At 43.7% G+C, this 27,495-nt stretch overlaps 1 protein-coding gene across 1 annotated transcript in view; it reads left to right on the top strand.

Moving 5' to 3' along the window:
* LOC149275958 (hyccin 2-like) overlaps positions 1-27,495 on the top strand; it is a 118,967-nt gene that overhangs the window by 76,308 nt on the left and 15,164 nt on the right. Inside the window, exons 6-9 of the mRNA XM_089504081.1 lie at positions 5,785-5,880; positions 6,024-6,140; positions 7,535-7,622; positions 25,688-25,847. Of these exons, the coding sequence (XP_089360207.1) occupies positions 5,785-5,880; positions 6,024-6,140; positions 7,535-7,622; positions 25,688-25,847 (461 nt within the window). The remainder of the gene's footprint in view (positions 1-5,784; positions 5,881-6,023; positions 6,141-7,534; positions 7,623-25,687; positions 25,848-27,495) is intronic.

Below are 27,495 nucleotides of genomic sequence, written 5' to 3'. Positions count from 1 at the left end.
AACAGCATGATCTTCTATTTGCAGACAAGGATTTAGCAATACCAGTGCAAAAAATCAATGACTTAAGGGATACATCCTTAGCCCACACGGTGTCACGATCCGTAAGTGAGCTGGTAAGCGAAAGGTTCCTAATCGCAAAAACACCAATCCACACAGGACAAAATCCAGACGAGGTACAATAGGGCATAAGCAGAGGCAGCGTCAAAAACAAGCAAGGGTCAAAGGCAGGCAGCAAAATAGATAATGGTCGGTAAGCGAGAATAGGAACTGGTACACGAAGGGTCAAAACACAGAGCACGCTTCAGTATAGGAAATAAACTTCAACTGATACTTCAGCAAAGGATACTGGGACTGAAGCGTCTAAATACGTTCAAATTTGGCGCCAAAATGACGTCAGTATTTGAAACGTGTTGCTATGGCAACGGTGGAGCGTGTCCTACGTTTAACTTGATTCTGCCGGCAGCTAGAGGGAGACGCGTCTCCCTGGCAACGGAGCGAGCGCCCCCTCCCTCCTGTTAACCTCCGGCTGCAGCTGCGTGGGAGTGTAGCTGGAGAGGCCCTGCTTGCTGCTGTGTCAGTAAGCCGGGAAGGAACGGAGACTTCAGCGTGGGAACGATGGCGGGGGTAAGTACTTGATTTATGACAGTACCCCCTCCCGAACGGTAACCTCCGGGAACCGATAGGACCAGGTTTAGAGGGGTAACTCCTGTGAAATCGACGAACCAAGGCAGGTGAGTGAACTAAAGAGGCCGGTTCCCAGGAACGGTCAGCAGGTCCGTAACCCTCCCAATCCACCAAATAATACAAACGGCCTCCCCTAAGACGGGAATCCAAAATGTCTTGAACGATATATTCAGGATAACCTTCAACAATGATAGGAGGAGGAGGTAAGGAAGACCGTGTGGCCAGTCTATTGGTAGTAACTGGTTTAAGCAGAGAGGTGTGGAAAACCGGATGGATTTTGACAGATGGCGGTAACGCAAGTCGATAAGTGACTGGGTTAATACGGTGAGTGATGGTATATGGACCAATAAATCGGGGTCCCAACTTTAAAGAGGGTATGGCTAGTTTCATATTTCGAGTAGACAACCATACTTTATCCCCAGGTTGATAGTCAGGGCCATTACGTCTATGTTTATCCGCTTGACCCTTATATCGTTGTTGAGCAATTGTCAGATTTTGTTTTGCCATGCGTAATGCTTTATGTATTATTCGTAGTCTTTTCGCCGCTTCGGGCACCATCACTGGGGTTATGGATATAGGCAAGTCAGGAGGATGGTAACCGTATAGCAGAAAGAACGGGGTTTCTTGTGTTGATGAGTTCTTAATATTATTGTGTGCAAATTCTGCCATAGGCAGCAAAGATGACCAGTCCGATTGGAGGTAAGATGTGAAACAACGAATATATTGTTCTAGACTTTGATTTATTCGCTCCGTCTGACCATTAGTTTGAGGGTGATAACCAGAAGATAGGGCTGGTTCAATCTTCAACCCTTTACAAAAAGACCTCCAGAATTTTGAAGTGAACTGAGAACCCCGGTCAGTCAGAATTTGAAGAGGAACTCCATGTAAGCGAACAATTTCTTTTATGAACATGTCGGCTGTCTCAGTTGCTGATGGGAGGTGTTTCAGTGGTATGAAGTGTGCCATCTTGGTCAGTCTGTCTACAACAACCATGATGGTATTATATTCGTTAGATAAGGGTAATTCCACTATAAAGTCCATTGATACGGAGGACCATGGCGATTGGGGAGTGGGAATAATTTGTAACAATCCCGGAGGGCATTGGTGTGAGGTCTTGTTCCTTGCGCAAACTTGGCATGAATTCACATAGTCTTTTGCATTCATTGCCATGTTAGGCCACCAGAAACGACGGCGAAGCAAACTGAGCGTTCCTGAGATCCCTGGATGTCCTGCCAACGGAGCGTCATGGCAGATGCGGAGAGCGTCGGTCACAAAAGGTGGAGGTATTATCAATTTATTTTGATGATAAAAGAGTCCTCCTCTCCTCTGCAACGGCTGGACTGTAGGACGATGAACTCTGAATTTGAAGTAGTCCCTCAGGGAGCTAATAAAATCTTTCTTGGTGACCAAAAAATGTCTCGGGGGAATTATTGGTTGGGTGGTGTTGGGGTCATCCTGTTCATTGACATATTGGCGAGATAAAGCGTCAGCCTTGCCATTTTTACTTCCTGGTCTGTAAGTTATGTGAAAATTAAATCTTGTAAAAAAGAGAGACCAGCGCGCCTGACGAGGTCGTAGTCTCTTGGCTCGTTGAAGATACTCCAAATTGCGGTGGTCGGTAAAGATAACAAACGGATGTCGAGACCCCTCGAGATGATGTCTCCATTCCTCTAGTGCACACTTTATTGATAGCAATTCACGATCGCTTATGTCATAATTCTTTTCAGCCGGTGAGAGTTTGCGAGAGAAAAATGCTATAGGGTGAAGTAGATTTTTAGGTCCTTGTCTTTGAGAAAGGATAGCCCCCACCGCTACTGTAGAGGCGTCTACCTCCACAATGAAAGGCAGATCAGCATTGGGATGTACCAGTATAGGAGCAGAGGTAAATCTTTGTTTAAGCATTGCGAAAGCCTCCTCGGCCTTTGTGCTCCATAAAAACTTGGTAGTTTTGCATGTGAGGGTTGTGAGAGGAAGGACGACTCTGGAAAAATTATGAATGAAACGCCTATAGAAATTAGCAAATCCAAGGAATCGTTGCACATCTTTACGTGATTGAGGCTGTGGCCACTGTTCAATGGCCTTAACTTTAGTTTTGTCCATTTCGATGCCTTTGGATGAAATGTGAAATCCCAAGAAGTCTATATTATTAGTTTCAAACTTGCATTTTTCTATTTTGGCGAACAAACGGTGGGCACGAAGACGTGAAAGAACCTGGTGGACATGGCTGCGGTGCTCTTGGAGGGTAGTGGAAAAGATCAATATATCATCTAGATAGACGACCATGAACGTATCTAATAAATCCCGGAAAATATCGTTGACAAGGTTTTGAAAGGTAGCTGGAGCATTACATAGTCCATAGGGCATTACTAAATATTCGAAGTGTCCATAACGAGTGCGAAATGCAGTCTTCCACTCATGACCGTCTTTGATACGAACAAGGTTATATGCTCCTCGTAGGTCTAGTTTGGTAAATATAGCGGCTTGTTTTAAACGTTCGAATAATTCCGGGATGAGAGGAAGAGGGTAACGATTTTTTATGGTTATAGCGTTTAGTTCTCTGTAGTCCACACAGGGCCGTAAACCCCCATCCTTCTTTCCTACAAAGAATATCCCTGCCCCGGCTGGCGAGGTGGATGGACGAATAAAACCCTTGGCTAGGTGTTCGTCGAGGTAATCTCGTAGTACTTTCAATTCAGATTCCGACAAGGGATATATACGGCCGTAAGGAATTTTAGATCCAGGTATGAGATCTATAGGACAGTCGTATGAACGGTGTGGCGGAAGACAATCAACTCCCTTCTCATCAAACACGTCCTGGAATTCCATATAGCATGAAGGCAAACCCAGGATGGAGGTTCTGGATACAGTAGGGGAAGTTTGAAGAGTAATATGTGCAGTACTGAGACAATGGCGGATGCAGAACGGAGAGGAAAATGTAACTTGTCCTGTAGTCCAATGAATGACGGGATCATGTTGCTTGAGCCAGGGCAGGCCCAAGATTAATGGAAATAGAGGGGAATTGATGACATCAAAGGTTATTTTTTCTGTATGCCTATTCCCTATAGAACAGGTGAGTGGGACAGTCTCTAAATGCACTGGTCCGGAAGACACAGGTGAGCCATCAATGGTCTGGATAAATACCTCATGTTTCTTAGAAGAGGTAGGGATCTTCTGTTTGGCGAGGTATTCTTTATCAATTATATTGCTGCTTGCCCCGGAGTCGATGATGGCTTGGAGATGAAGTTGATGAGACCCCCACTGTAAACGCAGAGGAACAGATAGGTGAGTAGCGGTCTCCAGAAGTATGGACGAAATACAATACGATCTGTTTCTGGACTCACCTCTAGGTGATTTAGGACAGATAGGGCAGGCCGACAGGAGATGGGAATCCGCTCCACAATATAAACATAAATTATTGTCCCTACGTCTGTTCTTTTCTTGAGTGGACAGAGAAGATCTTGCTAGTCCAATCTGCATAGGTTCCACCTCTGATAGAGGTGAGGATGTAGGAGTAGGATCCTGTGAACGAGGCATAGATGTTCTCCATGAGGGAGTCCAGGAACGATGTTTCTCGGCCCTACGTTCTCGCAATCTCCGATCAATAGAAAGAGCCAAAGCCATGAGAGGTTCAAGTGAATCGGGAACTTGGCCATGAGCCAATTCGTCACGCACAGCATCCGAAAGTCCTAAGCGAAATTGGTCAGCGAGGGCATAATCGTTCCATTTAGTATCCGCAGCGAGGCATCGGAACTCTGTAATGTACTCCTCCACTGGACGGCGGCCTTGCGATAGGGTACGGATAGCTGAACATGCCGAGGAGTGGAGGTGTGGGTCATCGTATAATGAGGACAAAGCAGCAATAAAGGAGGTATAATTATGAATAACAGGATCATTTGAAGATAATAAACGATGTGCCCAACTGGCAGGTTCACCCTCCATTAACAAAATTATTGAACGAATCTTCACTGAGTCAGAATTATAAGTACGTGGTTTAACAGAGAATATGAGTTCGCAATTCGTAATAAACGTACGGAAGGTCTTTCGGTCTCCGGAGAATTTGGTAGGTAAAGGAACTTGGGGTTCAAACGACGGTCCTGACTCAGGTGCTGCAACGGGGGGAGCAGGTGGTGGAGAAGGGTTAATAGGAGCAGCAACTTGGTTCTTTAGGTCCGCTACTTCATTATGAAGATTTCCATATTGAGCTTGCATGTCCATCATCATTTGGGCCAGCTTCTCCATCTTTTCGTTCATATCTGAAAGCGTGGCTTGGAGTCCTGCAGGAACCATAGGCATGGCTGAAGTATACTGTCACGATCCGTAAGTGAGCTGGTAAGCGAAAGGTTCCTAATCGCAAAAACACCAATCCACACAGGACAAAATCCAGACGAGGTACAATAGGGCATAAGCAGAGGCAGCGTCAAAAATAAGCAAGGGTCAAAGGCAGGCAGCAAAATAGATAATGGTCGGTAAGCGAGAATAGGAACTGGTACACGAAGGGTCAAAACACAGAGCACGCTTCAGTATAGGAAATAAACTTCAACTGATACTTCAGCAAAGGATACTGGGACTGAAGCGTCTAAATACGTTCAAATTTGGCGCCAAAATGACGTCAGTATTTGAAACGTGTTGCTATGGCAACGGTGGAGCGTGTCCTACGTTTAACTTGATTCTGCCGGCAGCTAGAGGGAGACGCGTCTCCCTGGCAACGGAGCGAGCGCCCCCTCCCTCCTGTTAACCTCCGGCTGCAGCTGCGTGGGAGTGTAGCTGGAGAGGCCCTGCTTGCTGCTGTGTCAGTAAGCCGGGAAGGAACGGAGACTTCAGCGTGGGAACGATGGCGGGGGTAAGTACTTGATTTATGACACACGGACAATTTCTCTATGACGTATCCCCTACGCCTATAGTTGTTAGCGGGTTAAACAGGTTGGAGATTTTAAGATGTCAAACTGCATACATGTCAATGACCTATAGTTACATCATCTTCCAAACTCTAAGGCTAACTCCATGATTTTTTATACTGGTTAATTGAAGAGAACTTCAGGGTGGGAAAAACATTTCCAAATATAGTCTAGGGTATTGTTTTACACATGTGTCTCTTTGCAGATTTGAAGTTCTAAGCTTTCTTATGCTGTGTTACAACTCTTCCATTGTCTATATGCCACCTTCCTCATACCAGTCATTATGCAGGATGGTTTCCAGGTGAGAATTGTCTTTGGGGTAAATACATCTAAGCTACAGTTGAAAACTATGATCAGCTGAGTTTATATAAATCAGTTTATTTTGTAAAACATGATTCCATCTATTGTGACTGAAACAAATATTGTTTTTATCCCTTGCTCTAGGCTGTGTGTCAGTGGCTTCCCAAGGCAACAAGAGAAGCGCTGGAAGGATCTGTGTGGCAGAGTTCTACTTGACCCTGGCTTCATGGTGCAGATACTGACAGGAGTCTATCATGCCATGTAAAGTTTTGTTTTACTTTTCGACAAGACATTTGCCGGTACCTGGTCAGGGCTCAGAGATTATGGTCCATATGGAAATGATCGCATCATGCAGTTGCTGCAGAATTGTCGGCTGCACATCCATGATGCGAACGGGAGGTTCCACCACATCCCAAAGGTGCTCTATTGGTTTGAGATCTGGTGACTGTGGAGGCCATTGGAGTACAGTGAACTCATTGTCATGTTTATGAAACCAGTTTGAGATGATGTGAGCTTTGTGACATGGTGTAGTATCCTGCTGGAAGTAGCCATCAGAAGATGGGTACACTGTGGTCATAAAGGGATAGACATGGTGAGCAACAATACTCAGGTAGACTGCCATGTTTAAACAATGCTCAATTGGTACTAAGGGGCCCAAAGCGTGCCAATACAATGTCCCCCACACCATTACACCATCACCACCGTTGATACAAGGCGGGATGGATGCATGCTTTCATGTTGTTGTGAATTGTAGTCTCAGTTTCCTGGTCTTAGCTGACAGGAGTGGCACCCGGTGTGGTCTTCTGCTGCTGTAGCCCATCTGCTTCAAGGTTCGATGTGTTGTGCGTTCAGAGATGGTATTCTGCATACCTTGGTTGGTTATTTGAGTTACTGTTGCCTTTCTGTCATCTCGAATCAGTTTGCCCATTCTCCTCTGACCTCTGACATCAACAAGGCATTTTCATCCACACACCTGCCGCTTAGTGGATATTTCCTCTTTTTTGGACCATCTTTTTTGTGAACCCTAGACATGGTTTTGCGTAAAAATCCCAGTAGATCATCCTGTCTGGCACCAACAACCATGCCACGTTCAAAGTCACTTAAATCCCCTATCTTTCCCGTTCTGATGCTCGGTTTGAACTTCAGCAAGTTGTCTTGACCACATCTACATTCATAAATGCATTGAGTTGCTGCCATGTGGTTGGATGAATAGCTATTTGTGTTAACAAGCAATTGAAGAGGTGTACCTAATATAGTGGCCGGTATTTGCATATACACATGCAAATACCATACATACACACACACATGCAAATGCTATACACTAACACGTGCAAACACTCCCCAACAATGTACCCTATCACACACACTCTTAACACCGTACACTTATATACATATACACACAAATACACACACTCACTCTCTACTATCAACATAAGCAGTTTTCCCACACTCTATCCTTTCCTCATACCTCACATGGTGTCCTGTCTTCACTGCATCTCCATGTGAGCTGCCACCCCCACATTGGCTACTAGGGTGCCTGGATGCCATGCAGCGGCCTTAACACATCCTTGAGTAAAGAAGTGTCTTTCTAAGGAGTGCTTTATTTAAGAGATTAAGACCATAAATAACAATGTCTTATACTTGTCTTTCTCCAGATACAATGGTGAGTGGGACCTGGGACAGGAGGTACTGGATGACATAATATATAGAGCCCAACTTGAACTTTACTCGCAGCCCTTGTTGGTGAGTTACTTGTATAGTATGGAACCTCACAATGTCAAAGCATTGACCACATGCATGAAGTCAAATAAATCCTTGTGGGATGCTGAACCACCTATTTTATTAAAGATTAGTTTTTAATTATTATTATTGTCATAATTTAAGTTATTATTGTCTGTATTTAAGTTATTGTAAAAGGTAAAAGGGTGCCAAATTTCAAGGACTATTTTTAAATCCTTTTTTTACTGTCTCAGAATATGTTGTATAGGGATACCTGACCATTACACCAATAGGGACTTTTATGCCATTACATTCTAAATACATATACATTAATATGTAATTGGTCCCCCCTTTGCAGCTATAACAGCTTCCACCCTTCTGGGAAAGCTTTCCACAACATTTTGAAGGGTTTCCTGACGGATTTTTTGCATTCATCCAGTAGAGCATTTGTGAGGTCAGGCACTAATGTGGGCCGAAAAGGCCTGGCTTGCATGGGTTTGGGGTCAGGGCCTTGTGCAGGCCAGTCAAGTTTTTCCACACCAAATCCATCCAACCATGTCTTTATGGACTTTGCTTTGTGCACAGTCATGCTAAAATGAAAAGGGCCTTCCCCAAACTATTCCCACAAAGTTAGGAACATAGCATTGTCCAAAATGTCTAGGTATGTCTCCTTCAGCATACTAAGGGGGACCAACTACATATTAATGTCTATGTATTCAGAAAGGGAGCCCTGGAGACAGCTAGGCAGATAGAGCGGCATGACATGGCCTGAGATAGGCGAATGAGAGGGCAGAGGGGTCAGCTAGGGGACACTGGTTGTTGCTGGGCAGCCCATCCTCACTGATTGGTGTGTTGGCATCTGAGGTGTTTAGGGAACATTATATAAACAGTACACACAGCATCGGCATGTTTCTGATCTTACCTGATGGCAGACCTTGAGGCTCTGATTAAGCGGATAAGGTCCTCTGCTTTAGAGAATGGGACATCCTGGCTCTTGGACCACATGGGAGAACTTACTGCCGGACCATCTTGTCCTCCTATACCTACGCTGCAGGCACGGACACCTCAGGCTCGGCTTTCCAGACCTCCGGTACGGCTGAGTCCAGAAGTTGAAATGAGACCCGTCGTCGCCTTTGGAGCAGTGGAGCCGGTGTTCGAGATGGAAGCAGGTCCCGCAAAAGTCATGCTGATCGCGGATCTGGAGATGCAGCGCGGATGGATCATCCTGTTCGTGTCCGGGTTCATAGAACTTCAGGATCGCAGTCCGAGATTGAAGATGGCGGCGAACTTTATCCTACTTCTAGCGTCTTCCGGTTTCAGCGACGCGTTTCGGCAATGACGTAGTGCGGACGCCATCTAGGGACGTCTCTCCTGAGGACCGGGTGCAACAACGGATAGGAGACAAAGGTTCCGGATCGATGCAGTAGCATTCGACGGTCGCAGCTACGCAGCAAGAGGTTGAAGCAGACCGTTTTCCAGGCAGGCGAGGATCGGACCGACGGGAACGGCGCCACGTCTCGTGCCAGGATGGCGTGGCACTTAGCGGCGCGACAGGAGCTCCAGGGATCCTGCACTCAACGGCATCTTCCCAACCAGCAAGACAGGAAGCATCTGCAGGAGGAACGGCTGCTCCACAGGCTGAGAGACAGCTCGGTGAGTTTATTGAGGACACTGGTCACTTTTAATGCTAATAGGGGTGACACAAGGTCTGTGGGTTCAGTTAGGGATACAAGCAGTGCTGTATTGTCTGGCAGTCAGGGTCAGCTGGGATCATTGTTGGCTTCGGTCAGGGATCTTTTGGGTCAGTGTGCTGCATTGGCTGCCCCAGCATCATTATCCCCTTCACCTGTAGCAGTATGGGAGAATTCGATTGGCACAAGACAAATTGAGGGTTCGTCTGGAACTGTTGCGTCTGTTCCAGCGGTTACTGCCCCTGAGGCTGCCAGTCCTCAAGTTGAAAAAAGCAGTACCGAAGTTGTAAAAAGTAGGGAAGAGGTTAGGTTGTCAGATTCAGCTAGATGTGAGGTTTATGTTTGCTTTGAGGGGCCCCTTGGGGCTCATCTTAAACAAGAGGTCAGGGAACGGATCTGGAAGGGTGAATATGTGGAGATTTTTTCGTTGCTTCCTCTAGAGCGCTTTAACTTGGATAGGTCAGCTAAATTGGAAGAAAAGAAAAAGGAAGAGGAGAAGCGGAGTTACCGCCTGATACCCCGCACATTCTCAAATTGGTTGCAGGCATTTGCCATACTTGCTAGTGTGATAGGTGAGAAAACCCCTGAATGTTGTTCATCTTTGTTCTGTTATATGGATAGTATCAGAGAGGCTTACAGGGTCTACGGGGGTCAGGCCTGGATTAGGTATGATGAACAATTCCGGCAGAGGAAAGCCCTTCGCCCTTCTATTCGTTGGGATCATAAAGACATAGCCTTATGGTTAAAAGTCTCTGCCCCTGTACGGGCCGGGCAGTCCTTTCCAGGGGCTGCCGGTGGGGCAGCAGGGGCTTCATCGGCAGCTAATAGAAAAGGATATTGCTGGCAGTTTAATGCAGGGTCATGTAAGTTGGGGGCTTCATGTCGTTTCAAACATGAATGTTCAGGATGCTCCGGTTCCCACCCTTTGTCCCGTTGTGTTAAAAAAGGGAAGGTCGGTAAGGCCCAGGGAGCTAGCAGTAAAGGGGAAGACTCCGGTGATGTGGGAAAGGATGCTTCCATGGCTCAAGTCAGTATAAGTTAAGGGATGAGGCTGTGTTAATTGAGTCCGGTTTTAAAGAGGGTTTTAGGATTCCTTTTAAGGATGCTCCTCCTCAGCTTGTTTTACTAAATTTGAAGTCGGCTCTGGAGTTCACAGGGGAAAAATTGTTCAAGGAGGTCAGTCTAGGGCGAGTTGCTGGCCCTTATCCTTCCCCCCTTTAGATAACCTTCGAGTTTCCCCGCTGGGCGTTGTTCCCAAAAAAAGAACCCGGTAAATTTCGGCTTATTCACCACCTTTCTTACCCAAAAGGGGGGTCAGTGAATGATGGCATCGATAAGGATCTTTGTCGTGTTACTTACGCGTCATTTGACGCTGCTCTACGGTGGGTGAGAGAGTGTGGAAAGGGGGCTTTATTAGCTAAAACTGATATAGAAGCGGCCTTCCGTTTATTGCCAGTACACCCTGTTTTCACTTATTAGGATGTTTTTGGAAGGGTAGTTATTTTGTTGACAAGTGCCTCCCCATGGGTTGCTCTATTTCTTGTCATTATTTTGAAATGTTTAGTTCATTTTTAGAGTGGGTAGTGCGTGTCGAAGCGGGAGTCCCATCAATTATACATTAGACGATTTCCTGTGTGTTGGTCCACCTGACTCTAATGTTTGTGGGATGTTATTAGCTACAGTACAGCATGTGTTTGGGCGTTTTGGTGTTCCTCTGGCTCCAGACAAAACGGAGGGCCCCTGCACGAGGTTACATTTTTTAGGGATTGAGATTGACTCTCTTACAATGACATTTCGGCTCCCGACTGCGAAGGTGCAGGACTTAAGGGCCTGGGGGAGTTTGTTTAGGGGTGCTAAAAAAGTTACTTTACGGCAAATGCAGTCCTTAATAGGCAAGCTGAATTTTGCCTGCCGAATCATCCCAATGGGTCGTATATTTTGTAGACGTTTGGGGATGGCTACGGCTGGAGTGCGGGCACCTCACCATTTTATTTGTTTGTCGGGAGCTTAAAGATGATTTGCTTGTTTGGGACATGTTTTTGCAGGAGTTCAACGGACGATCAGTTTGGATGGAAGATTCCATTTTTAACAGTGAAATTGAGCTTTTTACGGACGCAGCAGGTGCAATTGGGGACGGTGCCTATTTTCAAGAACAATGGAGCGTCGAGGTTTGGCCAAAGGCCTGGGAATTAAGTGACATTTGTAAGAATCTTGTCTTTTTAGAGTTATTCCCTATAGTGTTATCCATGGAGTTATGGGGTAACAGTTTTGTCTGCCGTTTGGGAGGTTTTGTGGTATCACACCCGGAGTTAGAAGCAGTAACAGTAAGCTGTTCCGGGGGGGACGGGGTGCACTTAAACGATATTGGGAACGATATCTGGCTGCTTAATGTTAGATTTGGCATAGAAAAGGCGGTGGCTTTGTGGGGTAGCCAGCGCGTTCAAGGTGTCAAATGCGCAGGCTGTGGCTGAGGCAGTCAGCATGAAGAACAAAGAAACAGAAAATTGGAGGGCGGCAGTTTTGGATGTATGTTTTGTTTAAACGTTCCTTAATGGGCTGGGTCCACGACATAAGGTCCACACAGCCTTTTCAAGCGTAATGGCGCACCTTGCCATAAGGCAAAAATCATAACTAAGTGGCTCAGGGAACAAAACATCAATGTTTTTGGTCCATGGCCAGGAAACTCCCCAGACCTTAATCCCATTGAGAGGAGGCAATCCTGAAGAGGCAGGTGAATAAACAAAAACCCACTAATTCTGACAAACTCCAAGCATTGATTATGCAAGAATGGGCTACCATCAGTCAGGATGTAGCCCAGAAGTTAATTGACAGCATGCCAGGTAGGATTGCAGAGGTCTTGAAAAAGAAGGGTCAACACTGCAAATATTGACTCTTTGCATAAACTTAATGTAATTGACACTTATGAAATGCTTGTAATTATACTTCAGCATACCATAGTAACAAACAAAAATATCTGAAAACAGTGAAGCAGCAAAAGACCAGTATTTGTGTCATTCTCAAAACTTTTGGCCACTACTGTATACAGTATATAGATAGATAGATACATTTCTTTATAAACATGCCACCATCTTTTTTGGCGGGTCACTTAGATCTTTTCATGGAAAACAAAGACATTGCTACCTATGCTAACATAATTGCAAAAAAAAATTTTAATGAACAATTAACCCTTTAAACTTAAAGCTAGATTAGCTAACTCAACGTCCTACTGGAACATATGAGTGGTGGTTGCTAATAAAAAAATTCCATTAAAAAATCAATCGTTTGCAACTACAATAGTCATTTACAACATTAACATGTCTGCAACCTTATTTTTGATTAATTTCAGGTTATTATAATGCACACAATCTTCTGTCAAAAACAAACTTTTCTTAGATGGTTGGGAGAAGTTGCTCTTGTAGGATGTGTTGGTACCATTCTTTATTCATGGCTGTGCTCTTAGGCAAAATTGTGAGTGAGCCCACTCCTTTGGCTGAAAAGCAGCCCCACACATGAATGGTCTCAGGATCCTTTACTGTTGGCATGACACAGGACTGATGGTAGAGCTCACCTTGTCTTCTCCAGATACGTTTATTTCAGATGCCCCAAACAATCGTAAAGGGGACTCAGCAGAGAAAATTACTTTACCACAGTCCTCAACAGTCCAATCCCTGTACCTTTTTGCTGGTTCTTTTGGGGCAGGGCTGAAATGCGGCGGAAATGTTTTTTTGGGGTTAAGTTTATTTTCATGTCAAAGAGGGACTTTGTAATTGATTTCCAGTCATCTGATCACTCTTCATAACATTCTGGAGTATATGCAAATTGCCATAATCTAAACTGAGGCAGCAGACTTTGTGAAAATTACTATTTGTGTAATTCTCAAAACTTTTGGCCACGACTGTATATGCCAAACCAGTGTAATGTTATGGTTCTTGTCAAGGAAATCTGGATACATTTTTTTTGGCTATTGTAGCATAATTGAATCCGTTTGAACTTGGTTCTCAATTAGCCTTGAGGTTTATTTTGAGCTGCATAGACATCAATTGATTATTAACATGCTTAACCTGTATAACCCTGCCTGGGTTAGGCAGTTAGCACATGTAACTTGTCTGTGTAGGAGTTGTAGGGTAGTAGTTTCTGGAGTTCAGGCTTAGAACTGGAAAGGCAAGTGTATATGCGCCTGGAGAATCTGGACACTAAGGACAGACGAAAAACAGACTTCTTGCTTTTGTGCAAAGGAATATTATTCATCTATCCACAAACAGTAGGGGGTAAAATACAGCACTGAACCTCCGAACCAGAAAAATGTCCTATTTTGCCAGCCTTTGATCGCACCGAAGCTGGTCTGAAACTTATGGGTATGATGTCACCCGTTACTCCGTATGGTGTCTCAGAGTCACCGTCCAAAAACCCTACGCGTTTCCTCTCTCAGACTTCATCAGGGGGAAGGGTCTTATTAACCCCTTAACGACCTTTGCCAGTTCAAAGTCAAAAAATTAAATAAGCTTAGAAAGTGATCAACGATCACTTTCTTCGCTTAAACGGCGTTACTGTAATGCCTCGATGTCGAGGCATTCAGCAAGGCCGAGATCGGCATCAGGGGCCATGTCTGGCCCCTCCCCGGGGCGTCAACAGCCGCCATACATTGTATGGCGGTGGACGCCCGTTTTAAAAGTGTTTAGGAGGCGATCAGCGAAACACCTCTGGATGGGCTGTGAACGCTCCGGAGAGCAGTCACAGCCGCAGCTGCCGGTGATCTTCGCCATCAGCAAGATGGCGGCGGCCCGGGAAAAAAAACAATAAAGATGAAAGAGTTCGCTAGATGGTCTCCAGACCCTTTAGAGAACTCTGGCTCCACTTGCAGGTTGAATACAGGTACTGCACTCAACCATGCAAGTCAATGGAGCCCAGCTTTCTAATCACAATGTGATTAGTAAAATATTAAAAAAATAATAATAAAAAAATAAAATAAAATGTGCTAACATTTAAAAATAATTATGTAGTGATGTCACTAGATAAACCATCCAGTACCAGCAAAATGTGTAAAAAAAAATATTAAAAAAAAGTATTAAAAAAATAAAATAAAATAATAAAGTTTATTATTTTGAGCAAGTGCTAAAATTTCTCAAAAATCTCAACAAAGAGTTAAAATAAAAGCACTTCAAATACCCAAGGGGTGTCTAATATAAAAAAAATGGCTGATGGGGTAAATTGGAGTGGCCGAGCTCAAAGATAGGGCGTAGGTACAGACTGACCAAAATGGAGAAAAAAAGCGCACTTCCCAAATGTGGCATTTTAAATCTCAAACAACACGACAAACCCATGCATGTCGGGTATCACTGCACTCAGGAGATGTTCCTGAACACACATTGGGGTGTTGTTTGACAGTGACATATACCAGAACCTGTATATCTATAACTAAAGTACAATTTGTGTGAAAAAAATAAATAAAACAAATTACTATTACAAAGTTTGACAAAGTGTAGTTGTATAATTGGTGCATGGAAAGGGTTAAAATAACAGCAATTTGAATACCCTGGGGTGTCTAGTTTTCAAAAATATATGGTTTGAATGGGTTAAATTGAGTTAACCCGCTTCAAAGATATTCCAAAGAGGAGATGGAGGCAGAATGACCAGATGCTAAAAGTCTGTGTTGCCTCAAAAGTAGCCCTTTACCAGCCAAACAATCTAACAAAACCATGCATGTGGGGTATCACTGTACTCAGGAGATGTTCCTGAACACACATTGGGGTGTTGTTTGACAGTGACATATACCAGAACCTGTATAGCTATAACTAAAGTACAATTTATGTGAAAAAAAAATAAAAAAAATTACTATTACAAAGTTTGACAAAGTGTGATTGTATAACTGTTGCATGAAAAGGGTTAAAATAACAGCATTTGAAATACCCTGGGGTGTCTAGTTTTCAAAAATATATGGTTTGAATGGGTTAAATTGAGTTAACCGGCTTCAAAGATGTTCCAAAGAGGAGATGCAGGCAGACTGACCAGATTTGTTAAAAAAGGTTTGGAAATCATAAAACGCTGCTTGTACTTATTGCCCTATAACTTACAAAAACCAGCAAAAAAACATAAAAACATTGGGTATTTCTAAACTCAGGACAAGTAGTAGAATCTATTTAGCTAGTTTTTCTACTTGCTTTTTTAGGTGAGTAAAAGATTTTTCAAATAAGTCATAAAATGTGTTTTTTTTCAATTTTTCACCATGTTTTTTTTATTTTTTTTATAGTAAATAAGATGATACGATCAAAATAATGGTATCTGAAGAAAGCCCATCTTGTCCTGAAAAAAACAATATATAACTTATGTGGGTACACTAAATGGGTGAGGAGAAAATTACAGCTGAACACAAGCACCACAAAAGTATTAAAACAGCCTCGGTCCCACAGGGTACAAAAAGAAAAAACGAGCCCCGTCCTTAAGGGGTTAAATACCCATAGATGCACTGTTATTGAGTAACAACCAATCAAAACAGAGTACTACTTATTTAATAAAAAATAATAAACAATGAATACTGCTGACTGGATGAACGATGCAATTCATATAATGCTCCTAAATGAGCCAACAGGCACCAAATACGTGCAAACACACCTGGCGAGACATAGTTTAGGATCCTCAAAAAAATACGCATAGGACACCGAAGTAGAAAGGGACGTAGTCTCCCTATGGACACGGAACATAATCCCCTCCGGGGAAAAAGATAGCATGAGCATCGAAAGCCATCACATCAGAGACTGTGCGAAATTATAAAAGGCATAACAGCAGTGAAAGTTTAGTCAACAGCTGTTTTAAAGACAAACACCTATTGTCTGGCCAAGCCTGGAAGAAGTCCAGAACCACTGCGACATCCCACAAAGAATTATAGCGAGCAGCTGGAGGATGAGACAGGCAGATGCCTTTCAACAACCGACAAAGCAAGGGAGCTCTCTCCGCACCGACTCACATGCGCAACCATAATAGCCAAAGAGATCGCCCAACAAAAAATGTTAATGGTTAAATATGACTTACCCTTTCTAAAAAGATCGGCCAAAAAAATTGAGGATGAGCACTACAGGGGCCAACTGGGGATCCACTTGTTGTCCCACACACCAAGCAAACTGGTAAGACTTCCTGGTGCCTGGAGCCCAGGACTCCCTGAGCAAGGACTGAGCGGTCTCCGATAAACCCGAGCCCGAAATTGTCCAAGCCACCAGCGATGATTGACCCCCCAATATGCGGGGATGAGCCTGCCCATCTGGGTCCGAAAGGATAGATGGAAAAGAAGGAAAGGCCTGGGGATCCTGGATCGACATCTCAAGCAGCGCCAGGATCCATGGCTGTGCGTGCCAAAGCGAAGTTACCCCCAATCGATTGATGTACCGCACCGCGAGACCTTGTCCATCCAGAGGAGAACACAGTAATTGGGCCGGTCCTTTGCCAGGCTCTTGATTGCGAAGTATCCTACAATCGGTTCCAAGCAATTTATGTGAAGGGAATGCCCTTCCGGCGTCCACCAGTCGCCTCCGTGAGGGAAGCTGCTCCCCAGCCCAGCATGCTGACGTCACACTCCAGGACAAAATCTGGTTGGGAACCGAAGATTGCACGTCCATTCCATGCTTACTTCTGGGGTAAGGCGGACCGGCTGATCATACAATGGCAACCTGCGTAGATGTCGAGCCTTAAGGCAGTGAAGTACACGGTAGTGTGGAGGACCCGGGAATGGAAGACTCCTGAATGGAAGACGCAAGGAGACCAACACCCGCGCGAGTAAGCGGAGGGAGCAGGGCGCAGATCTCCTTCTGGGATGGCAACAATCTTTGTCCTTGGAAGCTGCAACATCGCCGCCCTGGAGTCTATTTCAAAACAGGATGCACTGGCTGGGGTTTAGTTCAGATTTGAGTGCGTTGACAACGAAACCCAATTGATGAAGCATCTGAACCATGAAATCCGTCTGACCCCGAAGGGTTTCCCGACAGCTGGAAAAAAGGATATCATCAAGATAAACAATACATCGGATACCTCGAGATCAGAAGAAAGCCATCACCGGCATTAGGAGCTTCGTGAAGCACCAGGAGGCAGAACTGAGACCGAATGGGAGCAATTTGAATTGCCATACTTGTCTGCGCCAGCGGAATTGAAGAAAACGTCCTTGAGGTCCACCTGGTGAACCAATCTCCCTCCGACATAAGGTCCCGCAGAAGATGGATACCCTCCATTTTGAAGTGGCGATGAACCCACAAAAGCGTTCAGAGCCGGCAGGTTGATGACCGGGCAAAATTCGCCAGAATGTTTCCGGACCTGGTGTGGCGGGTAGACGAAATCGATCGGATACCCGCGCACCGTCTGGAGGACTCAGGGGTCTGAAATAATCCAAACCCAGTTGTGGAAAAAATGCGAGATCCTGCCTGCAACCTGTGGAGGGGGAAAAAGACAAGAAACATCTGGACTTACCAAATCCAGAGCGACCCCTGGGGAAAACGGTGGAACCTCTGCCTCTACTTCCTCCTCTAGGTATGAAAGAGCGGTGCTGGAAGGAACCGTGATAAGCCGGCTGTGCCTGCTGGAAAGCACTTGAGCCTTGATAGGATTAGCGGCTAGCAACCCGGCCCCCCAGAAAAACGAGGGCCAGTCTGGAACACCTTTCTCTTGGAGAACTTCGCCTTGTCCCATGAGGTCAACAGGGACACATGCCTGTTAAGCTTCTTCACAAAAGCGTCCCCAAACCGCAGCCCGTTAGCTGCCGCAACGAGATCCATTGAACCCAGCTCTGCCAGATGGGGGTCCATCCGTAGGAGGGCCGTCTTATGCTGTTTTGTGGCCACAGCTACATTGGCGGTGCCTATTAGGCAGATCACACGCAAGGCCCTGCAGGAACGCTCGGTCAGCCAGGGAGAGGATTTGAGTGACCAGCCCCACTAAATCCAGGATCTTATCCTGAGCAGACTTGAGACCCTGTTCTAGAACCTTCCTAGGATCTCTCTTATTCAAAGAAAGGAGAGTGATCACCGGGGTAACTCCGGGGTAACAGCCACCTTGTCCGGGAGTGAGGGGCAGGGACACTCAGCTCCTTAGGAAAGGGTCTGCGCAGCCACTTGTGTAAGTATAGTGCAATATTCTCTGGTGTAGCCCACTCAGTGGCCCTGAGATGGCGCATCGTGGTGGAGTCAAATAAAGAGGAGCCAGTTGGGTCAAGAACCGGGAGGTCTGTCGAATGGGGGTGATGGATGCTCCCATAGAGTAATGGGGTTCGGCATTGTGACGAGACTGACCTGTACCCCGACTGGGTACTCCTGCCAAACGTTGCTTCCTCCTGCAGGGACACCAACAATTAACCCCTTCAGCGCCAGGCAGAACCAGCGTTGTAGATAGAAGGGGGGATGTCGCTGCACCAGAGCTGTGTTTGCACTGTGGCTATCCGAAGCTTAGCTACACAATTAGGTATGCAGCAGTGACACCTAGTCATATCTACAGGGGGTCTTACGACAAGGGCTAACTCACACAATAACAGGGGAAACACTTCACACCTATACAATTAACAATGCTAAGACAATCAGCCTTCTTCCTATATTACAGTTTTGAGACTCTGAGTGCTAAAACATGGGGAACATCAGCAGAAACTGAACCCTTGTATCCACACACAGAAGTCTCTACAAGGCCTTGGCCCATAGTTGATGGAGGGAGACTGGCTCTCAGGCCTCTCCAGGGGCCCCAGTGATGGAGGGTTCTGTCACAGGCATGGTGGGGCTCATCCACCAGACACTCACGGACGAAGCGTGAGTCCATGGTCCTGGATAAAGCCAGGTTAACAGAAGCCTCTGACTCATCCGCAGAGTCCGTCTGCCACTCATCCACTATAGACAGTGGGAGTTGAAAAGGACCCTCATATCCCGAGGGCAGGGAGGTGGCAGAGGTTTTTGGGTGCTTTGCTGGGGCCTTGCCTTTACCAGCAGAGGCACTATTACCCTTCCAAGGGCGCTTAGAGTGGCCTGCCTCCTCAGATTTCTCGGGGGCAGAATCCAAAGGGATAGTGGTCGGGCCACAGGGGCAGGAGGGAGAGTCTCCACAGAACTGGAGAACTTAGACTCCAGCCACGCCATAAAGGCATCCTGGTTGGGAGTATTGTCCTGAGACATAGTACACAAAAGGAGGCTGGGAGAAATATATATAATAGGGGCTCACCCTAAAAGACACCCCAAAAACACACAGGGGCTCACCCTGGATATAGGCATCCATTATTACTGATGAAAGATGCCCATGAGAGTATATAAATAAGCTGCTCTGAAACAGCGGATGTTTTTCAATACAGAGGGCTCACCTCCCAATAGACAGAACTGGAGTCAAGCTAGCAGACATTTTAAAATCAGTGGTCATGCCGTCAGACGCTTTTTCTTTAGATTAGCAAAAGGTACATTCGACCTGGAATCGTGATAATAATCATATAATGTTGCAATTCTGAGTGGACTTTGCAGTTCTCACACAAATATACCTCCCTGCAAAATTACATATGTTTATTAAACAAATTAAAGGTAAATATCCGCTCATATCCAGCAAATTACATTTTCTAGCATTTCTGCATATATAAAAAAATTCCCCCATTGGACCAATACAGTTACACTGCACATATCTCAAACACCCCCCACTATTATTTCTGAGAATTTGGTGTATTTTTACTGTGTAAATTTAAAGCTATAGTGCCCCAAATATCAGCCCAGTAGACAGCAACCGTCATCTTTCAACATTCTACATGGGGTTAAAAAAAATCCCCCCATTGGACCAATGCAGTTACACTGCAAATATCTCACACACACCCACCACTATTATTTCTGAGAATATGGTGCATTTTTACTGTTGAAATTTAAAGCTATAGCACCCCAAATATCAGCCCAATACATAGCAAATTAGATTTTACACATTCTACAGGGGGTTAAGAAATTCCCCCCATTGGACCAATACAGTTACACTGCACATATCTCACCCCCCTTATTCTTATTCTGAGAATATGGTGCAATTTTACTGTGGACATTTAAAGATATAGTGCCCCAAATATCAGCCCAATACATAGCAAAGGGGATTTTTCAACATTCTACAGGGGGTTAAAAAAATTGTGCACAGCAGCAGCCGCCGCGACGGCGAGGGAGACCTCCTGCCTCTACACTGAGACCCCGGCAGCCTCAGCCAGGAGACAGTTCCTGCTTCGTTGTCCAGACTCACTCCTCTTCCAGCCACCTAGTGGCGCCGTTGGAAACTGCATTGCCTTATACTGGGAGGTTACGAATACGCCACACGCAAGATGGCCGCACAGGAAGTGACGTAACGGGACTTTGAATATTTTGTGGGAGACCTCTAATTAGTGCCAAAACTCCTGTGCCTAATACCATAAATACTCTATTCTAAAATCCTTTCCCAGCAACTAAAGTCGCTTGTACAGACCTTCAACTGTTATAGCAGGGAGACCAGTGGTCTCTGCCAGCCAAGTTAACCCCTGACGGGGAACCTACGGATTTCTGCTCCCGTTATCGCTGCAGCATCCCAGGGGTTAACGGGAGAAGAAATCCATAGGTTCCTCATCAGGAGTTAAAAAGGCCGTGCAAGTGAGCCTATTGGTCACCTGCATGCTCTTCCTATGGCATCAACCAATTGGTTGATGCCAGACAAGTCGTTCGCATGGCCCCTTAACCCCTGACGCCGAAGCTATGGATTTCCGCTTCCGTCAACCCCTGCCATGCTGCGGAGATAAGGTAAGCTAGATGGGGAAGAGACCAGGGAGATTAGTCGACGGAGACATACATGAAGATTCTTCGTGTTGTGTGTCTTCGTCTTCGTGTATGTTTTACCTCCACTATATTCTATTATACATATTTAATAAGACCCACCATGGACATGCATCATTCCCTGGGAATATTAGTACCGGATCACGCTGGTAGCGGCAAGTATGCCATTCTAGGCTATCATCCTATGCTCCTTTGTTGTTAGGAGCCTCACTTGTGAGTGGGTTCCAACAAGTTTTTGCCAATTCTGCTTATTTGCACCTACATACCGCACTAGGTTGCTGTGGCGGTTTTTTTTAATGTCTTTTAGGTTTTTGGAAAATTTACTGGACTCATGGTGTAGTGAGATTATATTTTATTATATTGTGATTTAACTTGTATGTTCACATATTGTGTCACACACATTTTTTTGTGAATCACATTTTGCAAAGCAGTTGCTTTGTAAGCATGTGGAAATGGGATATATTTGGGGAAAAAGGAGATTCTAGGTGCTGACACACCTTCATCTAGGGGTAAATAGCTTAAATCCACATAGCTCGAATAATCACAGGAAAATGCTTCTTTGATAGGAAAATGGAGGGTTTAATGCTGTGATGAAGCCTATGAAGGCTAACACACACTGGGTTACATTGGGAATGAAGTTGTGACTGCAACAATGATGGAAAGATTGTAACTAACTGCAGCAAGGATGGAAAGATTGTAACAAACTAAGGACATACAGGGAGTTCTTATAGGGTGGGATCAAAGGTACATTAATATTGGTTAACTAATATCAAAAGATAATACTAACACTATCACACAACATACAATTTACAATCCTATGGATAAACTAATCTCAAAAGAAATACATACAATTTACAATCCTATAGATACAATCCTAGGGTACAACATCAAAAAACAATACTAACACTATCACACATTATTTACAATCTGGCCATACAGACAATGTAATACATGATTTACAATTGCCCTTTGATTTGGGGGGGGGGCTACATTTGCACTTAAATATGTCTCCTCCTGTCCTTTCTGTGAGCATGTGAATTCAGTTGTCCAAATTTTGTTTAGTTATGTCAGATCACTTTAACTCCTTTTACACCCATAATGACTGGAATTTATATTTTTAATATAATTATGTTATAATGCTCCTATGGTGTCCGACATAGTCTGCATGCTACCTCCACAGTCATCATTTGTTGTATCACTCAGCAATCCATTTATAGTTATTTATATACACCACTCTTTTTTATTGACAATTTATACTATTTTAGATTAATTGCTTTATTTTCACTTATGTACTATACAGCCCTAGAGGCTGGTTTATCTTTTTATATTGTCCATACATTGAATGCTGTTTAGATTCATTGTTTGTGTTCAGCCTTTTTGTACAGCTAGAGTTGCCTGCATTTTTTCTTTTCAGCTGCCGGTGTACAGTGGACATATTGAGATTAGTCTTTTAAATATTTATTTGGAGCGTAATTGGTTTGCTCATTCTACTATTTTTCTGCGTTCTCTTCCAGCATTTCATACCATAGGTCTGGGTTAAAGCCATCCCTTGCTAGTATGCTATGATAACAGGAATCTCAGATCTTTCAGCACCTTTGCTCCTTTGTGGTGCCGTAATATAGCAGAACAGAGTTAGGACCTAGGACCTGCGGCTGAAACATTCTATCGTGAATCCGGGTACAAGTTCAGGCTTAGATGTCAGATTGGGGCAGGCAAGATGCCCCTGATTGCAGATGACTGTCTGCACCTTTAGTGTTCTTCTTAGGTGCCATCAGGAACAGGACTAACAGCTGACTGGGGAGCTGGTAGCAGACCTGGAAAATGGCAGAGCCAGCAGACTGGGGGACTAGCAGGTGACAACGGAGTCTGGGGAAATAACTGCCAGTCAGCAACTAGGCAAATGAGATTGCACAGTACCAACGATCAACGATCACTTTCTAAGCTTAAATGGTGTTGCTGTAATGCCTCGATGTCGAGGCATTCAGCAACACCGAGATCGGCATCATGGGCCATGTCTGGCCCCTCCCCGGGGCGTCAACATCCGCCATACATTGTATGGCGGCGGACGCCCGTTTTAAAAGCGTTTAGGAGGCGATCAACGATCACCTCCTAAACTTAAATGGTGTCGCTGGAATGCCTCGATCAGGAGGCATCCAGCGACACCAAATACTTACTCCAGGGCGGGTTGTGACCGCTCCAAGATGGCGGCGGCCCGGGAAAAAAAATAATAAAGTTGAAAAAGTTCACTAGAGGGTCTGGAGACCATCTAGTGAACTTTTTCAACTTTATTATTTTTTTTCTCTGGCTCCACTTGCAGGTTGAATACAGGTACTGCATTCAACCATACAAGTCAATGGAGCCCAGCTTTCTAATCACTATTTTAAAAAAATAAAAATAAAAAAAAAGGAAAAAAAGAAAAAGCTTAAAAAAAACATGGTAACATTTAAAAATTAGTATGCATCAGAACTTATCCAGTTCCAGCAAAATGTAAAAAAAAAATCCAAAAAGAATAAAATAAATAAAAAAATAAAGTTTATTATGAGCAAGTGCTAAAATTAGCGCTGTATCTTCCCAAAAATCCTGACATGGAAAAATTTAAATAAAAGCATTTCAAATACCCAAGGAGTGTCTAATTTAAAAAAATGAATGGTATGATGGGGTAAATTGGAGTGGCCAGGCTCAAAGATAGGGCATAGGCACAGACTGACCAAAATGGGGGAAAAAAAAAAGCGCACTTCCAAAATGTGGCATTTTATCCCCAAACACCAGACAAACCCATACATGTGGGGTATGACTGTACTCGGGAGATGTTCTTGAACACATATTAGGGTGTTGTTTGATAGTGACGTATACCTGGAGCTATAAATTTATACCCAAAGTACAATTTGTGTGAAAAAAATACCAAAAAAAATACTACCACAAAGTGTGGCAAAGACTGGTGGCAGAATCCGATGCATGGAAAGGGTTAAGTACCACCATTTTAAGTACCTTGGTGTGTCTAGTTTTCAAAAATATATGGTTTGATGGGGTAAATTGTAGTGGCCAGGCTCAAATATAGGGCATAGGCACAGACTGACCAAAGTAGGGGAAAAAAAAGCACACTTCCCAAATGTGGCCTTTTAACCCCAAACAGCAGTCAAACCCATGCATGGGTGGTATCACTGTACTCGAGAGATGTTGTTGAACACATATTAGGGTGTTGTTTGATAGTGACGTATACCTGGAGCTATAAATTTATACCCAAAGTACAATTTGTGTAAAAAAATACTACCACAAAGTGTGGCAAAGGCTGGTGGTAGAATCTCATGCATGGAAAGGGTTAAAATACTAGCATTTGAAATACCTTGGGGTGTCTTGTTTTCAAAAATATATAGTATGATGGGGTAAATAGAATTAGCCGGCTTCAAAGATGGTCCTATTAGGACATGGGGGCAGAATGACCAGATGTAATAGTTCCAAGTTAAAAAATGTGCACTTCCTAAATGTGGTGTTTTACCTCCCAAACAACCGGACAAACCCATGCATGGGGGGTATGACTGTACTCGGGAGATGTTGCTGAACACATATTGGGGTGTTTGAAAGTGATGTATACCAGGAGCTCTAAATCCATACCTGAGAAGCAATTTTAGCGATAAAAAACACAAAATAAATTACTACCACAAAGTTTGACAAAGATGGTAGATATGGTGCATGGAAAGAGTTAAAATACTAGTATCTGAAATACCCTGGGGTGTCTAGTTTTCAAAAATATATGACTTGATGGGGTAAATTGCATTGGCTGGCTTCAAAGATACCCGAAATGGCACATGGGGGGAAGAATTACCAGATTTGGAAAAAATGGTTTTGAAATAGCAAAACGCTACTTGTACTTAATGCTCCATAACGTGCAGAAAAAAAGCAAAAAAACATAAAAACATTGGGTATTTCTAAACTCAGGACAAATAGTAGAATCTATTTAGTATGTTTTTTCATTAGCTTTTTTGGATGAGTAAAAGATTTTTGGGGTAAATGTCAGAAAATGTGTTTGGTTTTTTTTACATTTTTCATCATATTTTATAATTTATAATTTTGTTTTAATGAAAAATTAGATAATAGGATTAAAACAATGGTATCTGAAGAAAGCCCTTCTTGTCCTGAAAAAAACAACATATAATTTGTGTGGGTTCACTTAATGAGTGAGGAAAAAATTACATCTAAACATGGAACACCGCAAAAGTGTTAAAACAGCCTCGGTCCCAATGGTACAAAAGGTAAAACACAGCCTGGTCCTTAAGGGGTTAATGCACAGTAACATTGAGACACTGTGTATAGAAGAAATAAGCTTGACTTGCAACTAAAGACCCTTACTCCCTATCTAAATGAAAACTAATGGTGTTGCTTGAATTGTGTGACTGAGTTCACTTAACCTTCGATAGGTCAAGTTTTACAGTGAAGTAACTTTACAAAACTAACTAAAATCTAAAGTGGTGGCATTACTGGCTGAGGGAGAAGAAAAAAAAGTATTTTAGTATAGTTTAATGTTAAGTTTTATTATTCAGTAGGGATATTTTTTTCCTTTTTTGTTTGTAGTATAGATTTGTTATGAAATGACCACATTTTTCTCATTACAACCTCCATATTGTTGTCTTAGGTTGCAAATGCTATGAAGAACTCACTGTCGTTTGATGCCCCAGACACCTCACAGCAAGGTCAGAAAGTCTTAAAGGTGGAGGTTACCCCAACAGTTCCTCGAATATCTCGAACAGCTATCACCACTGCCTCAATCCGCAGACACAGATGGAGGAGAGAAGGTAACTATTAAACTCTGTTTCTTTAAAGTTGGTAGATACCCTAGATAAGGACATATATATATATATATATTATATATATATATATATATATATATATAAATATCTACATTAATTATACCTATACAGCAATCATGATTTACATAGGTTATGCAAAGTGTTCATATTTTTATACCTTTTCATGTGTTAAGAAATTGAATCACGTGTGTGACGGATACACTGTCAGAAGCCGTGCCTTAAGCCAAGGACAGGAACTTGAAATACAGAGCTCATTGAACAATAGCTGTTATAGCATATTACCTTGAATATCAGACAGAACCAATGTTGAGGTAGAAGCACACCAACTTATATACACACACAGAGATCTTGATAAGAGCATAATTACATAAAGATGGACAATACCCTGCACCACAAATCGGTCACCATAGCCAGCAATTCCTGAACAACACAAAGTCACTGATTTTGGTATAAACAGATAAAATAATAAGGGAGTCCAGACAATTATCTTTGCAGCCCTATATCCGTGAAAACATGGAAAGAAGTTAGCTGTCTAGGTTGACCACATGTCCGGGAATGCCCGGGACAGTCCCGCAATGAGACTTTAAAGCCCTGGTCCCGGGCAGCCTCAATCCAGGGCAATGCATTGTCACGGAATCAGTGGCCTCCCCTATTGAAACGCCGCCCTTTTTTTTTTTTTGACATGGAGGAGAGAGAGGGGCGCCAAGCGGTCACTCATGAACCGCTCTGTGCCTTTCACTCTCCTCCGCGAAGCTTCTAGCTCAGTAGAGCAGAGCGGCGAGCCAGAGGCCTCGGACTTCTGCAAGGTAAGAAGTGTAAAAGGGGTGAGTGAGAAAGGGGGGTAGATAGAGAGAGAAGTTCAATAAATGAAGAGCGAGAATGAGTGAGAGTATGAATAAATACATGTATGGATGCATTGTGTGAATGAGTGAGAGAATGAAATAATTAGTGTGTGAATGAGTGAGAGTATGAATTTGTGAGAATGCATTAATGAATGTGTAAATGATTTGTGTGAATGAGTGAGAGAATAAATGATTGTGTGAATGAATTATGTGAATGAAAGTGTGAGTGAGTGACTGTAAACGGCTTTGTGTATATCATAGATGTATAATTGATTTGTAAAAAGGCAAAGATGGCACAAGCAGTGTGTTGAGTCTTGGGGACCAAGATGGCACAGGCAAGGTATTTATGGAACAAAGATGGCACAGACCAGGCTGTTTGGGGACAAAGTTGACTCATGCTGGGCTGTTTCGGGATGCCAGGGCTGGCTTTGGGGTGTGCAACCTGTGATCTATGCCTGTAATTTATGGGGTTTAACTATACCAATTCGTCTATACCTGCAAAGTTGGGTTTGTGTGTTATTCTGTTGATCTATATCTGCTATGCTATGTTTCCATACATTATTTATGTATACCTGCAAATACAGGGTTTGTATGTCTTAGTCAGTTGATCAATAGCTGCAATGCTGTTTCCATGTGTTGTTTATTTGCTCTATGCCTTCAGTGCTGAGTTTACATGTGATTTCCAGTTGATATATACCTACAGTGCTGGGTTTGTGTGTTCTGTTGATCTATACCTGCAATGCTCCATATGTTTCCATACATTACTGTATACCTGCGAATACAGGATTTGT

The sequence above is a fragment of the Sceloporus occidentalis genome, unplaced genomic scaffold, assembly GCF_023333645.1.
Source record: "Sceloporus occidentalis isolate IW3139 unplaced genomic scaffold, rSceOcc1.0.p SCAF_255, whole genome shotgun sequence".
NCBI classification, from domain to species: Eukaryota; Metazoa; Chordata; class Lepidosauria; order Squamata; family Phrynosomatidae; genus Sceloporus; species Sceloporus occidentalis.
The sequence above is the reverse complement of the archived record's forward strand: the minus strand, read 5'-3'. Positions and strand labels throughout refer to the sequence as shown.